Below are 18175 nucleotides of genomic sequence, written 5' to 3'. Positions count from 1 at the left end.
AACTGAATCTTGAGTGTTTTAAGAAAAGTCCGTAAGTCCACTCAATCGAAATACAGTCTTTGTCAGAGGGACACATAACCACCAATTCCCTTATGTCCGACTGAAGAACAAAAGGAACAAACTTAAGGCCTACGGAGTGTTTTATGTACACGTTAGAGACATAGCACAAATCCACCCACACATGCACACAGACAAGGACAGACAATCAAACTCATTCATGTTACAGTTGGCTCAACACTCCACCACTGTCAAGTACTTTATTCACAATAAGGTCATTTTCTTCTTTAAAAAATCATTTTTAATATACAACACAATTTTTGACAAGACAACTCCGTTTACAGCTAAATTTGAGCTCTTGAGTTCCAGCTTCTCTCATAACCAAAGCAAGCACGTAGATGATGGGGGAGAGAAAGATGGAGTGAAAGGGACAGATGAACATGGGTCGAAGTTAGAAGAAAGAATGAGGAAAAAGGCAGTAAGAGAGAAAGAGAGAGAGGGAAATAGAAAGAGGACTACGCTTAGTATGATTTTTGTACTAAGAACCAAAATACGCAAATAAAATGAGAAAATAACAGTAATAAAAACAGTAAGAAAATAAGAGTTAAAGAGAAAAAAAAGCAGAGGTCTACCAGGATGCTGTATCCAAGGCAACCTCACATGCATGTCTGTCTGTTTGACGCTTCTGCTCGTTCTGCCATTTCACAAGTCCACATACACAAACACACACACTCACACAAACTTGAGTGTGTGTGCCCCCATACTCCAAGCGAGTGTGCATCTCTGGGGGTTAGGGCTTGGGGGGAGGGGAAAGAGGGAGGGGGGGAGGGGCCTGGAGAGAGATACAGGAGGGAGTGAGAGGGAGCAGGGAAGTCATCCCAACACATTTCTCCCTCGTTCACTCCCTCCATCTCCCATCCATCCCTCCTTTCCTGGAGCCGAGTAAAGAGTCTCTGTCTCCCGCATCACAGCTCCAGTCATCCTCTGTCCAACTGTGCCACTGTATGTGTGTTTATGTGTGTGTGTGTGTGTGTGTGTGTGTGTGTGTGTGTGTGTGTGTGTGTATATATATATATATATATACACACACACACACACACACACACATGTATATATATATATATATATATATATATATATATATATATATATATATATATATATATATATATATATATATATATATATATATATATATATATATATATATATATATATATATACACACACACATATATATATATATATATATATATATATATATATATATATATATATATATACACACATATATATACATACACACATACATACATACATACATACATACATATATATATATATATATATATATATTACACACACAGACACACACAGAGACACACACACACACACACACACACACACACACACACACACACACACACACACACACACACACACACACACACACACACACACACACACACACACACACACACACACACACACATATATGGAGCAAAAGCTGCTTTAAGTTTGTATCAAGGGGACAAAAAGGGAGCTTGTGACTTATATAAGGTCTAAGTTAATACTGTCATTAGTGTACTTTACAAAACATAAATTAGCAGTACAAGGTGAACTTCTTTGGAGAGTTGAGTTGGTTCTGTAGAAGGGAATCCTTATCGGTGTTGACCGGTGTGTGTGCATGTCACAGTACTGGCAGGCGATGGGCACAAGCTCAAGGGTCTGTCAGAACGGGCAGGGAGGTGGATGTGGCGGGGGCAGAGTGGGAGGTGGACAGAGAGATGACGAGGAGGAAAGAGAAGAGATGGGCTCTTTTCCATGACGGACGCACCCATCAGCCAATCAGCCCTGGGCTCCTCCGAGAAAGGGTGCGGTGGATGGCGCCACCTGGAGGGGGGGGGGGGGGGTAGCACAGAGTCTGCAATCACACCAGGGTCTGCTCAGCAAGCGTCAACATACTGGCTGAACATGATTCTCTAATTATGCACACATACACAACCTCATGTGTGATGCAGGACGCATTTTAAAGAAGGGTCTAATCAGCTAAGTGTGAATGTGTGTGGTCTTTGTACCTGCTATCTAGAAATGTAAGTGTAGGTGCGGGAGGGAGACCGTCCCTCTGACTGGCCATTGGTCGAGACGTTCAGGAAGTCCCAGATCAGAATGGTGTCGTCGTGAGAACTGCTGATGATCTGGAACTCATCAAACTGGAGACGAAACACGCGGCCAGAGTGCTCCTGAAAACACAGTACGACATTATGTTAACATACTATTCATACAGGCAGACCATGGACTCAAAAAACATGTTGACATGCCGGAAATCATGCCACCGGTGAAACATGGTTGCAGGCTGGCCTACCCGTGTATAAATACATTTGAGATTGTTAGATTTGATATTAGAACATATCTGTTCAGAGCAGAACAACCCCATCCGAGACACCATACATAAAGCCTTTAAGGTTGGGTTTTACTGATAGTTAAAACTAATGCGAAAAAGAAAACAGTGTTTTGAGACACGGTAGGACTTTGGATATTTTTGATCCTATACAGTTAAGATTTTGTTCAAACAATATCCAGAGTACTATGACTTTATGACATACTTAGTTTATTTTTAACGTATCCAACGGTCTCACTGAGCTTTCTGTTGTTATTGCTGCTTTGACTGTCAAAGCACTCTGTGAACTCTGTTTTTAAAAAAGGTGCTATATAAATAAAGTTAGTATTATTATTACTTTACTAGGATTTGTATATGACATGCATTAATGACAAACATTACTATGACATGTTCGACTTTTTAATGGCATGCTAAACTATGTTTTTTTTTTTTTTTTTTTAAATGGTGTACTATACAACGACTTGAAGACATAAAATCCTATGCCTTGTATGACAGACTATATAACTTTTTAGACTACACCGACTTCTTCATGGCATACTATGACTTTTAAATTACATAATACTATGACTTTTGTATAGCATACTATGACAGTGTTCAAGGACATACTGTACTATGACCTGTTTATGTCTCACTATAGTTTGACTTTTATGGAATACTATAATATGACGTTTATGGCATAATATGCTATGACTTTTATGGAATACTATAATATGACTTTTATGGAATACTATAATATGACGTTTATGGCATAATATGCTATGACTTTTATGGAATACTATAATATGACTTTTATGGTATAATATGCTATGACTTTTATGGTATAATATGCTATGACTTTTTATGCCATACTACACTATTACTACATTACTTTTCTGGCATACTATGCTATGGCTTTTTTGACATACTAGTGTGCTTTTTTTAACAGCATACTATGCTATGGCTTTTTTGACATTCTATGACTTTAGGATATATTAAACTATGGCTTTGACATACCATAATACGATTTTTTTCATGGCATACAATACTATAACTTTTTTATGGTCTTCTTTATTACATTTCTTTAAATTTGTTAATGAAATACTACACTGACATTCTGTGCTGTGCTTACCAAATGTTAATGACATGCTATACTATGACTTGTTTGTCATAGCATAACATGATTTATTTTGTAAAATACTACCTGATGAGCTTTTCCACAACATACTATACTGTGTTTATTACATACTACACTTTGACCTTTTATGACATACTTTAATATGTATATAATTTCATAAAAAAAGTCAATAATTTTTTAATGACAACACTATTAAAAACTACACTAACTTTTTACGGCAAACTGTGCTATGACACTATAATGACACACTATACTATGCCTTTATTTATCTCATACTATACTTTGAATTTTCAATGACATACTTTGTTTCTTTATGGCATAATATACTACAATTTTTAAATGAGATAGTATTCTATGACTTTTCCATGACATACTATAACATTACTTTGATATTATTAGTTTGCCATAAAAAGTGACAATTTTATGACATACTACACTGACTTATGACATGCTATGACGTTTTTATTACTTCTATATGGCATTTGACGTATTACTTTTTTGACCGTTAATGTCATATTGTACTACGACTTTGACACAATATGCTATGGCCTTTTCATCATATGGCATACTATATTATGACATACTATACCACAACTTTTTGTGGTAAACAGTGTCTTGTATTCATCCCCTTTGGTGTTTTTCAAATTTTGTTGTATTACAACCCGGAATTAAAATAGATTTTTATTTGGAACTAAAAAACTGAATATGTAGTGACCCCCCTTTGCTGTAAATCCCCCAAATTATATCTGACGCTACCACTTACCTTCAGAAGTCACATATTAAGTTATATAGTTTATTTCACATGCTTTTTAGCAGCACCTAGTCTCCCTCCATACTGCAACGCATGAGGATCCCCCACTCACCCCCTTTAGAACAGACTGGCAAAGACTTAGGACTTTTGCTGAATGTCACCTATGCTGGTGTTTTGCCCTCAGCATAAGCTTAGCTTGTCCATGATGTCTTAAGAGCAAGTGAGTAAGGGGAGCACCATGCGTTGCGGCATAGAGGGAGGCCGGGTGCCGTTCATCCGAGTGCCGTGTAGGCTTCTTCAATGGAAGTTCTACGGTAGCACTCAAGACAACTTTATGGCTTTATTTAGCAGGTACAAGGACAAAAGACACAATTTTAAATATTAATGTTGATGCTTTTAAGGAACTGCAGTTTAAGACAATTGTGCATGATCTCCGTCAGTCAGCCCTGTTGCCACAGGCTAAATCATAAGGTACTCACCACTAGAGTGCGCAGACATAATGTGCTGGCTGGGGCTCTTGGGTCAAGGGCTGCCTGCAGGTCCCACACCTTGATCTTGCTGCAGAGAGAAGTATGAGTCAGCACAACATCAGAAACCAAAATGTGTCTGTGTACAAAGCTGTGTGTGTGTGTGTGTGTGTGTGTGTGTGTGTGTGTGTGTGTGTGTGTGTGTGTGTGTGTGTGTGTGTGTGTGTGTGTGTGTGTGTGTGTGTGTGTGTGAGACTGACCCATCGTAGGCACCACTGACAATCCTTTTATTGTCAAAGCGAATGCAACGCACCAGCTCCTCGTGACCTTCCAGCACTCGCAAACATGCCCCACACTCTATGTCCCATAACCTAGAGAAAGAGAAGCCTTAGTACACACATACAGCCACATACTCTTCCTACACTGTAACATTATTTGAAACAATGACATTTGAATACAGATATTATTTTTGCTAAATTTAAATTTCATTATCACCAACTGGTCTTACTTGCATGAAAAATAAACAGTCAATCATCTTAATAGATTTAGATTATTGTCACATAAACAGTTTTGATTAAAGTGATATTAACAAGGTTCATTTGAAATATAGATACTACATAATACATAAACCATATACATCTTTAATCTCACACACGTACCGGATTGTGTTGTCAGATGAGCCGCTGACCACCAGACGATCTCTGTACTGTAGACAGGCAATGCCCCTCTTATGACCATTTAGTGTGCGCACAAACTCACAGGTGCTGGTGCTCCATACCTACCAAAAGGGGCAACATGGAAGGCTTTGTGAAACAATGGCCTGGTACAGCTTACCAGTACAGCTTACCAAACAACCACTTGGCGGGTTTGAAACTATATAACAAGTTTGACTTAGTTGAACAGATTAAACTGTAGATTATAAGGTTTATCATAGAAAACTCTAGAAACCACCTCGTCAGCTCGTTACCTTTATGGTACGGTCCCCTGAGGCGGACACGATGTATTTGTCATCGAAATCGACCACATTGACAGCAGCCCGGTGTCCCACAAGGACACGACGTAGGCTGATGTCAGTCGGAGAGGCCATGTCCCAGACAGCAATTGAGCGGTCCTTGGAGCAGGTGACCATCAGTCCGTTGGCGAAGCGTAGGTGAAGAACTGCCTCGTTGTGGTGGATCAGTGTGTTCAGTACCTCACCTGTTGTCACTTCCCACACCCTACAGAGGATGAGGGGGGAAAAGGAGAAGGATGGAGGAAGAGGAAACAGAAGTAGGGAGAATTGACATGGTGGCGGTATGACGGGGGCAGAGGTGACAGAGAGAGTAAAAGAAAAGGCAGGAAGGAAAAATGGGGACATGGAATGAGAGGGGAGGGGTGTGAAACAAAGGGGAGAGAAAAGTGGAAAATGATAGGAGGAAGGGGTGAGTAGGAAAGAACAATTAGATGAGGACAGAGGGAAGAGTTGTCAATATGAAAGAAAAGAAGGTTGTAGATGGAGAGTGGAAAAGAAATGTAACGGGAAAGGAAAAAGAAAAACAATGGAGACAGGAAAAAGAATTATGTTTATTAGTTTTACAATGGAGAGGAACAAGAGTTCACACACACTGTCTGAACGGCATGTGTGTAGAACACACTGGAAAAGTGGACAACAAAACCTACAAAGTGCCTGTCAAGCTGTTACTAAGGAAGCAAAGTCACATTTTCCTTAGATACCACCCAACGAGTACGGAGGAAGCAATAAGATAATTACTGTTGAGCTTCTGTGTGCAGTAGCCAAGCAAGCATCGAGACACACACACACACACACACACACACACACACACACACACACACACACACACACACACACACACACACACACACACGGTCTTTAAATATCTGCAATAAAACATATCCCACTATCTCCAGGAATGCTAGGAAATCTAACTCATTATAAACTAATAAACAACATTTATATGTTTCATGCCTGACTGTGAGCAGCAGCTGTAGGTTGCGTGGGAAATAATCGAAAAGCTGGGGGTAGCAGTCGGTATTTTGGTCATGAGTGTGTTTAACGATGGACTATAAGCATACAGTATTTGAAATGATAGACAATGCGTCTACAGCAATAGCATCCTCATTTAAGCATTGCAACTACAACGACCTTCTACTTTGTTAAAATAATTAATGTTATTTTCTTCATTAAAAACACAATGAAATGATAAGGAATTAAAGGATTGTATTTTTATGAATTTAAATACATCTTGTCGTTTTGATGATGTATTATAAGCTGTTTATAGCTATTGTAAACAGGTCATAGTTCCCTCTCTAATAGCTATTTATGTTGTTGTGAAAATATCTCCTTCAAACAACTGGATTTATTCAAGTTTCTCACCAACACCACATTTTACGAGATCACATGTGAACACGTTATAAAACTACCTTCGCCCAATACTCCTTTTCACTGAACAGAGCCTGAACACATCATAATGTAACTGAACAGAACCGTCGTTCTCCTCGTGTCAGTTTAAACACGGATTGGTTCTTTACATTGTCACATTATCAGAGATCGGCGACTAGAAAAGCATAAATGCTGATGTCCTGATCGCATATTTTACTGAATATTGGTGGATAATGATCGTCAGTGAACTTTATTACACACTGTGATGATTAACGGTTAACTAATTAATCCGCGATTCACATGCGTGCCGTGAGGGGCGATCCGTACGGATCAACCGCGGTCCATTACACCACTACCACTGATATTTATTCATTTATCTTCACTAAAACTACTAGTGGATAATACTTCCAATAAGAAAGCTGTATTCATTTTTATAATACATTTTTTTCGTTTTATAAATCTAGTTTATATAAATGGCCGTCTACTTTTTGTGTCCTTATATTGCCTAAGTTAACAACGGATGAACAGTGTGTTCCAACTGAAAATACGTTAGAAACTATAGATAAACAACTGACGTTTGATCCAGGCATAGTTGTGCAGTAAATCCCCTAAAGTGGTCCAAACCTTCAGCCTAATTAACACTGAGTAACAGATTTTAATATTTTAAAATCTTGCCAACACTATTCCCTGGTCCTATGCCAAAATACAGTGCATTCCCTCTGGAACTATAGGTGTGCTGTACCTGACAGTTGAGTCAGAGGACCCAGTGACGATGACCCTCTCATCATACTGAAGACACAACACTGATCCCGTGTGACCGGTCAGTATCTTCAGACACTCCAGAGACTGCTTATCCCAGATCTATCACGAGAAAGGACAGGAGTAGGAAGAGAAGGGGGAGAAAGACGAGTGAAGCAGAGGGAGACAGAAAAAAAAAAAAAAAAAAAGAGGAAAAATTAGTGTTTGTGAAAAGGTTGCCGATTTGGGTCATGCTAAGAATGGCCCGTTCTCACAGCAGTGTTCATGCCCCATTTCCCCACCGCTGAGCGTGTTCACTCGGAGCCATTCAGCTCGCGCCTGGGTGTGCGTCAGCCTCCTCCAGGACAATAACAAGGCAAATCCGCTCTTCACCTCCCTCCCTCCATCCTCCCCTCCTCTTCATCATCATCTTCTCCTCCTCTTCTGCCGGGCCAGACAGATAAGTGGAACACACAACTGGTTTGGAGCTGAGCCCTTTTATCCTGTAATTCGCTTGTGTTCTGTCTCAGTGTCTGCTGGTTTAGCTCAGCGCCATAGACAATAAGATGATAAGCCATACTGAGCCAGAGGAAAAGATTAAATTCAGAAATATACAAACCCAGGTAGGAGGAAAACAACCTCATACACAACATGCATGTCTAACTCACAGCCAACACTTTTGTACCTCTCTATAGGACCAATGTTCACTACTTCTACAGGTCAGTTTGGGAGAGTACAGTTTTCACAGCCTCATCAGTAGTGGGGAAAACAGTCTGAACCATGTTAAAGTCCCATGTATATGTGGATGTGGATGTATAAGTGCAGTGGTTGCGTTAGACTTTGTGTTGAAGAACAGAGTTGTACAAATTCCATCATAATCTATTATTACATGTCATTTTCTTTCTATTATAATAAGACATGGGCTAAAGGCATTTTTAACAAATACACTTTTTGTCAAATTCACCTCCTGGTCCGCTAGCTGTCCGTTCTGTGTGTGCAATGAAAAAACCCTAACGTTGTATTTTGTAAGGAGGTTGCTGTTATCATTGGTATCCCGTGTGGGAGAAATGTGGAAAGATGCAGTGTAATGGCCAATGAAGCAATGACATGTTTTAATCAGCCGCTTCTAAACAACGCGAGCATAATCGTAGAGATCTGTCTGTATCCGTCCCGCCCCACATGCTCTATATGAACGTGTGTGCACACACACTTGCTCGGCTGAGGTTGTATCCTTGCAGAGAAGAGAGTCGTCTTCAGTGTTTGACAAATATTAGAAAAACGAATTGATGACAAAACACAGTAAGGGCCTGTCTCCATGTAGCGTTTCTTTCTTCTCGCTTTAAATTGTTCTCAATGAGGAGAGAATGTGTGCGGCCGCCAAGAGAAGAAGTGCTGTACCAGGGAATGCCTTTTAGCACGGCTGCTCTGAGCGCGTCTTGTTTAAAAATCTCTGAACTTTTATGAAAAGCGCAGGTGAACGTCACTGTAGACAATGGAGAAGAAGCTTGGTATGGCTGTGTTTGTCTATCCTGACCTTTACATTTCAGCCAGACACCATCATAATAAAGACCAAAAAGCCTGTTTGTGGGAGATCGGCCAGGCGTACACTGAATGTCGCTGGTGAGTTTTGTGAAAAAATAAATAAGAAATAAGCCAGAAAGGCCCTAAGAATTGCACAGATCAGGAACCGCTTCATTAGTTTTTAATTTGCTGTTTGTTATACAATTCATTCATTGTTTTTTCATTTTCGTTGAGTAAGAGCGCATTTATGTTTCTAGGAAAACAATATATTAACCTTCATTGTGGCATTTTTAGATAAACCTTACAGTGAAGGTCTCGATACACAAATAATAAATACGGTCTAATGATTCTTCATCAGTCAGGAATAGGGTGGTTTTGAATAATAGATGATTTGGCCTAATTCTCCTTCACAATAATTTTCAACATAATAACAATCAGGTAGGCAAACTTATTAAAATATGCATTACTTAAGATCAGTGTACATGATGGAATAGAGCATTAGAACGTGACACAGAACTAAATGTGTCTCTGGGGGCCTCTAGCTGGCTAATCCATATCCTCAGCTGAAATTCTAGACAATACGTTTTTGTTTCCATGAGCTCTGTGCATTGCATGTTTATAAAGTGTCCACTTAGGCAATGATGACGGGTGATTTCACAGTAGACCGACGGAAATTATATAGTAGTTATGGAAAAGAAAGGTTAAAAACAAGAGCCAATGTGTGGCCAGGCACAGCGGCAAAGGTAACGAAGTCATAATCCCTTGATGTTCAATACACACCTTGATGGAATTGTCCCTAAGGCCACTGATGATCTTGTCATCGTCGTACTGGAGACAGTAAACCCCTTTACTATTTTCTGAGCGACACTGAATCCTCTGCAAGTTGTGTCTGCCACATCGCCAATTTGCCTCAATAGTCTGGAGAAAAGAGAGAGAAACAATTAGAAAGACAAACACAGAAGGCCACCATTAGAGAGAGGAAGAAGCAGTGTAGCTGAGCAGGGAGAGAAGATGGAGGCAAATATGTAAAGTGATCATGAGATTATTGTGATTAGAATAACACTAACACCAAGAAAATGACCTCCACGCTATTAATTATCTGTAATCAACATTTGCTTCGACTTTTCAGACATTTTACAAGGTCAATTAAAAAAAACGTGAGTAAGTGATTAAGTTTACACTAAACAATTTCATGTTCGTTTCAAATTAATCGATTCATGATTTACAGGTTGTGAGATCCTATTAGGGTTGTGCAATCTTTTCTCTTTTCATGTCATCTAATCTTCAGACAACATCTTCTCCAAAAGTGAACACTAGCACCAAAATACACGTTTTTAATAAAGTATTTTAACTCATTCCATACTTTAAGCATTAAGCTTTTATAAAAACAACATTTTCAGCAGTGGGGCCCGCGCCTGTATTAAGGGGCCCATCTAGCAGCAATCTAACAGCACAATAAATTACATTTACACAATAGTGTTATTGTGGTTGACATTTAGTGTTAACCACAATAACACTAAATCATATTTTCAATATCATCATAAAATATGACGGACTTAAAAAAATGAATTCAAAACCCTTTAAAGATTTGAATGTAAAAAGGAGAAGAAGAAAAAGGAAAAGACATTTGATAGAGCCCTATCCATAACATGACTCTTATGGACTGCAGAGTTTTGGTGAGGAGGGCTTTACGGTGCTCAGCGGGCGGACGTGTTGTTCCACCAGAAACTTCTAAAAGTGCACAGTAGGGCGCAGGTTCAAGATATCATTTTATACAAACTTAGTTCTGATAGTAAGTAAGTTAAACCGTCTTAATATCAGCATAGGGAAAATACAATCGTCGATCATCCCTTCAAAAGTCAATATATATACGAACAGCACAGGCCTAGATAAGACATTCTATCCCTGCAAACAGCAAAGTGACATCTTCCACAAACGGAGGAAAATCATATCTGGTGCAAATGAAAGCTCCGTCTCTTACCTCTATGTCTTGGATGATCTTGGGATAAAGGGAGTGATAGTAGGAGTTGGGTGGGACTTCTGACGTGCGGTTCTTGAACAAATATTTCTCCCTATGGAGAGAAAAACACAAGAATGACAACTGCTTTGTATACACTGGGATTTTCTTTCATCTACAACAGACACTCAGGAACAAACTTCTCTTCCTTTCCTTTATCCTAAATGAAATACCTCAGGATTGCTAAGCCTGCATGTGCGTGTGTGTGTGTGTGTGTGTGTGTGTGTGTGTGTAAATGGGTCTATGTCCATTCTCACCACTGGTGTCTCTCGGACAGGCCTTTCCAAAGCGGGTCGGTGCGGACCATGCGTTCGATGAGCTTCTTCCACAACATACCCTCAGAGATGACCCTCTGCCACTCCTTACACACCAGCTCTGCCGAGCACAGCGAGCGTGCATCCAGGAAAGACAGGATGTTCTCCGCTATGTGATCCAAGCCTTGGGCTTAAGGGAGGAAGAAAAGAGGCTGAGCGAGTACTTGCTGAAAACCTACAAGTATTTCATCTGGTCCGTTTATCAGAATCTTCAAGCGTAACTCGTGTTTAGTGGTATTTAATTCAAATATCTGCCCTAAAAAAAATCAAATAAAGAAAATCAACAGTACAAAAACGTGGGTGGAAATTTTAGAAATGTCATCTGTAGTGCAAACTTTCTGTAGTTTTATCCTTTTTAATGTTGTATTCATTAGAAGGCCTAATTTACTCTAAACTACAAGTATTGTCTTCATGCAGCAGAGTGTAAATAAAAACCAGAACATTTATTTTTTTTATAAATTCAGGGCATTTTTCAAGGAAAGCCGTAACAAAAATGTAAATGATGAGTCTTCTGTGTGCCTAACTCTACACTGCATTCAGGGAAGACAGAGCTCACACTGGAGTAGTTGCTTGAAAAACATTGTTTTTCTATCTATACTATATATGTACCTGGCAGCGCAGTGATGAAGTCCCTCTGCAGCATGGGTTTGAGGTAGGAGTTGATGTGGCCGTGCTGGTAGTGGCACATACGGGAGATCAGGCGCTCGACAAACTCCACCTGGTCGGCCTCCGACCACTGGTCAAACAGGGCGATGCAGTGTTCCTTCTCCTTCTCGTAGTTCCCCTCTGACGGGCGCTTGCGGGACCCCACAACAGGACCATTACTATGCTGTAAATTATAGAAAAATATCGGTTTGAGTTGGAATCGATCTAATACAGTAGAATAAACAATATCGCCACAGTTAAGGGTTTTTACTCCGCTGTTAGAACAGTCTGTGAAGAAGATCGAGAGTAGTTATATTGTTTCAGAAGGGATTCAGTTGAAAATCATTTTTTATTGCCGAAGGTTAAAGCTCATTAAAAAACTAGAAGTCTGTGGGTGTATGAGTGAGAATAAGGAAGAATGGTTCAAATAAATGTTAATGTCATCAGTATTTGTCAACATCAGTGTACGGTGTTTTACTTGAACAGAATATCCATAAAACAATCTGATGTCACAGAATACACTATGAGTTGTTAGTGTAATCACATTTAACATTGTTTAAAGAAAGCACAATTTTAACAATTTTGAAGCTTTAACTTCAATATCATCAGTGTTTATATGAGCGTTCGCTCTTGATAGAAGATTTAAAAGTCAACAATATATGCCATTCCTGAACATTTGAAATGGTGTGAATTTAAATAAGTTGAGCGGCAGAGCTTCACTTTTCCCCCCAAGCTGTGGTCATGGGTACATACAAAAACAGATGCACGCACCTTGAGTACTGTAGTCTTCTTTGGCGACAGATCGTCCACGAGGTTCTGTGACTCCATCCCTGACGTGTTCTGTAGAAAAAAGGACAAAACAAAAAGACAAAGTGCGGGTTAGTTTTATTCTCTTTGCATCGGTGTAACAGGCACTGTAAGAGCCAGGGAAGCGGTGTGGACAGCGCTGGACACAAGAGTGCCACAAACACAGCCAAGGAAGGGTGTGCACGCACAAACAACCGTGCACACACACACACACACACACACACACACACACACACACACACACACACATGAAGTGAAAGAAACCAAGAACTGCAACAAAAAGGAATCTATTCGCTTGCTTGTCTGTGATGTGGGCTAAGTAGTCTGGACAGGAAATTAAACTGCAGCATCTTGGGTATGTCACTGGCAGCAGCTCAGGCATGACTGTAATGAAACTAAAATCAGATATTGGTCTCATAGCTTATATACAAGATAGAAAAAACAGAAAACTGGGAGGTAAACGGATCTCACCCATTTCTAGCATCACGTAGATCCCTTACAAGTGCATTACTAAGTAGCTAGAGACTTAATAACAACATAATAACAACATGGTTATGGCAAAATTCACTTATTGACAGTAACGGAGTGAGATGCTGACCATGTAACCTGGCTCTTAACACTTAATAAACAATAATAATAAGTTATGAATAAATGACAAACAGCAGGTTCTTTATAGCATATACACTTCTCTGGGAGTCATGGACAGTCAGGCAGCAAAATCAACCAACAAGGAGACCGGCTATGATCTTAGGGGGCTTCATGTTTAATGGTTTGTGTTGTGACTGAAGATACGCCGGATGTTAGGACACCACCTTGAACCAACATGATTGCACACCGTTTCCTCAAACCAACATATTGCTGAAGTACAAAGACAAAAAGGATACACTGCAAACTCTCCAGAAATTAGCAGTCAGAGCACAACAAGAGCACGTCTATATATGAAACACATCAAAAAGGGACAGATACATAATTGCTATTATTTGCAGTTGCACTCTTAAGTTCTGAAAAATAGATATTTCCTTTTTGCAGATATGTTCAACTTATTTGGGGAAATGGGCCGCAGATGTCCTTTTACCTGGGAGAGGATCAAGGCTCTGGTGATGACTGAGCCACGGTCAAAGTCTTTGAAAAGAGCTAAAAAAGGTAGAAATGGGGCATGTGTATTAATTTTACTAGCCTGTCTGTTAGTGCTTCTCCGGAGGCCCAAAGGTTGCCATTGGCGGGCCGAACCTGGGACCTATCTTAAAAACAGGATTATTATTTATCTGGCTATTCTTTCTAAAGTAAAACCCAAAACTGTTCCACGTTTTGATCTGTGTAGTTATCCCTTTAACTTTGTGATGCTGTGACTTGTGGAGGTGGTTGTCCCCAACACAACCACACAAAAACGGTCAAGTACCAGGAACCAAAGCAGACAGGACAAGAAGCCAGAATGGGCTTGCTGGTGTTGATGATCATGCAGAGCAGAAGAACAGAAGGAAAGAGAAATAAAAAACAGACAGACCAGGTTTGGCCAGGCAGGCAGGCAAGCAAGCATGTAGCCTCTCAGAGCTTGAAGGAAGACCCCCCACCTCGGCCCTCACATCTCCAGGTAGAAGGCGAGAAAATGCTACTCCTCATTGTGGGGTTATTCTCTGGTACCCACTGCGTCCATCCTCCACTCACATCAGATTACTTTGGAAATAGTCTACTTGTCAAACTGACTGTAAAAGTTTTTTTCATTCCATGGCACAATCACTTTTTGACTTTTTAAGCATCCTGGATCCTAATTTAGATGCAAGAACTGTGATTTGACATGATTACAAGGGATTAAATTACAGTTTATAAAGCTAACAAATGCTGTGTCAAGCAGAGAGAGTTTCAGGACACACCAGAGAAGAACCTGAGAGCAGTGTGCTTCAAACAGAGAGGAAAGGACAACGGAAGGTGAGGAGGTAGGAGGGTGAGGGGGTGAATGGGCGCTGTCTGCACCAAGGTGGCATGAGGAGTCATGTGGAGTGGGCAAAGAAAAGTGAAGGGTGAGTAGATGGCAAGGGAGGAAGGGAAGGGAGAGGAGGAGGAGCAGCAGAATTAAGAGGAGAGAGGCAGAACCTGGTTGTGAGCCCGGGTGGAGGGGATGCTCTGCAGGCACCTGAGTGCACACAAACTCTCAGCCACCGAGGAGCAGCCCAGCCAGAGAGAGCGAGGCACAGAGCACTGTGTGAAAGAGAGAGGAAGGGAGGAGGAGAACGTAGTGGACAGGGTGAGGGAGGAAGAGAAAGGGGAGAGCAAGAGACCAGAGATGGGAAGTAAAGGAAAAGAGGGAGGGAGGTTGATGAGGGAAGTTGGGAGGAGGAAACCAAAGGAGATGAGTGAATGGATGGATCAATGAATGTGTATATGGATGGAAGTGGTGAGGAACATGACGGGTGGAGTGCGGGAAAAGTGTTGGGAATATCAAAATAATGGAAAAATTAATAAATACGGTTTGGGTTGAAATTGAGAGGAGATAGGTGTGTAACCATCAAAAAGGTGAGGAGAGAAGAGGGGAGGAGGTGGGGGATAGTAAGGGGAAAAACCAGTATTAGAGCTACACACACATTGGCACAGTGAGCGCAGGAACACACACTCCTTCACACACAAGATACAGACTGATAAACATACACACAGGAGCATTATTAGACATGAACTGGGTGGGGAGGTAAAGGAGAGGGAGGGGCAATGGGAGTAATCGTCAATATTGTCACTCTTGTTTTGACAGAAACACCACCCACTGTTCTGCCATCCCCACTCTCATGAGTGGTTAGTGAATAACACTGGGACAAAATAAATACACAGACACAACACAGACAAAATGTTTTGTGGATAAAGATTACGACCCCCCCAAACCCCGCACACATGTATATTTCCTCTATTTAATAAGAGTAATCATTCTTCCGGGAGAAGAAAGAGAGATTTATAAACTTATTATTTCTGTTGGTCTTGTCAGATACATTACTTTTCATGTTATATCAACACTAATAATCTATTTTCTTATTCCTTGACAGAGGAAGCACTTGGGCACGTTTCTGTTTTCACTGTTTCTAATCATTCATTTTAACTTTTAGAAAGAAAAGAAAAGATAAACAACCAATGGAAGATTAGAAAAGCAACGTATCTATTACATTATGTCATTTTTCTGTCTGTCTGTCGGTCTTCTGTCTCCATTACTAGTTTGACTCTTTACAGGCATTTCATTTATCTCAACGATGGTTATTCAGGGTCTATAAACGTCTGTAGTAAGTGTGGATAGCACCCTTTAACAAAAATAGGCACAAACTGTTTCCTCAAGACATCTGGTTTACGTCCATATAGTCTACAAAACAATCCAAGATATTAACGTTACTTTCTAGGCCTGACTTGCTATGTCAATAGCAAATATGGCAATTGATTTACTTGTTAAATAAACTGTGCAGTATTTCAGATATGAAGTAAGAGTCCCAAACGAATGTGGGACTACCCGTGTGTAAATTAATTGACAATACACGTTTGTTCCTTATCTTAATTGGAGTCTTCCCTGAGACCACTTTGACCCCTGTAATGTTAGTGTTGGCTATTACTAAGCTAACGTTAGCCTAGCGGGCTATCTTATCAAGGCAGCTATTTATTTCTCAAGAAAACGATGCTACTCGTTGGCCACATCTGACGAGTATATTGAGGAAAGCGACATTATGAAGACAGTCCGTGTTTCTGGTTACCCAAAAGAGCTTTTCGCCAACCTGCCCGAGTGACTGTTTTTGTATGGTAATGCATGTCTAGTACACCTAGCATTCTTAGCATGCTAGCTATTAAGCTAATTGCTACCTCGCTAATCGTGGTAACGCTATGTGAATGAAAAAGCAACACACTTCCTTCTACGCACTTTGAAAATATAAACAGAGAACCAGCGCGTTATTACGATTTTAGCAACACTCCGTTGTATCATTAAACATAGTCGACTGTTCCACACAACTATTAACATGTAGGTAGCCTTAACATAAACTACATACTACAACATACCCGTAAATTTACGTGGTTCATCGCCTCGTAGCCTGCGTTAGCTGGATGGCTAAGTCTCAAACAGGGCCCAGTTAAAGTGGCGCAGCGTCACCGCAGTGATCGCTACCCCAACAATCCACGGCTGTCTTCGGCCGACGACCGAACACAACCTTTTAATTCCCCCGCTGTTTACCAGTGTTATCCCAAACAACACACGTATCACACGTAGAAGTGAAGGTCCTGGTTATTAATCCGGCCAATATGCGGCGCATTCTTAAGTAAAATGTATCGATAATTTCAGGCCCTCCCTCTGTTTTCTGGTCCCCCCTCCTTTCTCCTCCACCTCTCCCGAGGAGCCGCTTCAGACCCATTCCAGCCGTCGAATCGGGCCTCGGCGCTTCTTCCCCCCCAATATAAGAGTGATAATGAACACTTTGGATGTTCCAGATGCCATGAGGAAAATAATCTTACCATCAATTCCAACGTTTTGTCCTCCATCTCCGGCTCCATGTTGACGATCCCCCCCGAAACTCGCTCTGAAAATGGAAACCCAGCCCTGCGTCGGCGGCCCGCAAATGCAGAGACGTCATTCACTTCGCTCAACCACACAGCTTTGGTGGGGCAGTGTCAAAAGGGTGGGTGGGGGGGAAATGGTGACGCCCATTGCAATGAAAAAAACGCGCTGATTGGACAGATTTTGTCAAAAGGGGAGTGATTTGATAGCTTTACTTTTTATTGATTGGCTCACCGTGCTACCAAGGCTTCCCCGGTGACTCCCCCAAACAAAAGGGCAAATGGATGAAGATGCTGTTGCCATCCTGAAGAGGAATACACTCAGGCAAAATCAATCATCCGCATAGCTTTGCTATAAGATGCTGCAGGATGTTAGCTATTTTAATGGCGTGTCATTACATGAAATGGTAATTTAAATATCCGGCTCCATAAAACAGCAACAGAAGTGATGCGAGGATTCAAGGTTATGTTTCTCTATGGCTGTGTGATAACATGGACAAATACAATTTTGAGA

The 18175-nt window shown here is 40.7% G+C and overlaps 1 protein-coding gene across 2 annotated transcripts; it reads right to left on the bottom strand.

Annotated features, from left to right (window-relative positions):
- Window positions 1-1361: 1361 nt before the first annotated feature.
- On the bottom strand, window positions 1362-17752 carry fbxw11a (F-box and WD repeat domain containing 11a). 2 transcript variants are annotated; one of them, XM_068714723.1, is made up of 14 exons: window positions 17620-17752; window positions 15244-15348; window positions 13117-13185; window positions 12310-12529; window positions 11644-11830; window positions 11351-11441; window positions 10150-10287; window positions 7853-7971; window positions 5698-5947; window positions 5390-5508; window positions 4991-5101; window positions 4743-4821; window positions 2076-2240; window positions 1362-1890 (listed from the first exon to the last, which is right to left on the bottom strand). In XM_068714723.1, exons 1-13 carry the CDS (start codon window positions 17656-17658, stop codon window positions 2079-2081), a joined length of 1689 nt encoding a protein of 562 aa, XP_068570824.1. In that variant the 5' UTR covers window positions 17659-17752; the 3' UTR covers window positions 1362-1890; window positions 2076-2078. The 2 variants fall into 2 exon arrangements, with proteins under 2 accessions (XP_068570824.1, XP_068570825.1); XM_068714724.1 differs by lacking the exon at window positions 15244-15348.
- Window positions 17753-18175: the final 423 nt, after the last annotated feature.

Source organism: Cebidichthys violaceus, unplaced genomic scaffold (assembly GCF_023349555.1).
Source record: "Cebidichthys violaceus isolate CVI_PGR_0920_01 unplaced genomic scaffold, fCebVio1.0.p SCAF_2, whole genome shotgun sequence".
Classification (NCBI taxonomy): Eukaryota; Metazoa; Chordata; class Actinopteri; order Perciformes; family Stichaeidae; genus Cebidichthys; species Cebidichthys violaceus.
This window is presented reverse-complemented; position numbering and strand designations above follow the sequence as displayed.

Coding starts and splice junctions, on each gene's coding strand:
- fbxw11a (XM_068714723.1), bottom strand. CDS start 17,658: ATGGAGCCGGAGATGGAGGACAAAACGTTGGAATTGATG. Junction 11,442..11,643: donor CTGTCCGAGAGACACCAGTG/GTGAGAATGGAC, acceptor TTCTCTCCATAG/GGAGAAATATTTGTTCAAGA. Junction 7,972..10,149: donor TTAGGGACAATTCCATCAAG/GTGTGTATTGAA, acceptor TTCTCGTGATAG/ATCTGGGATAAGCAGTCTCT.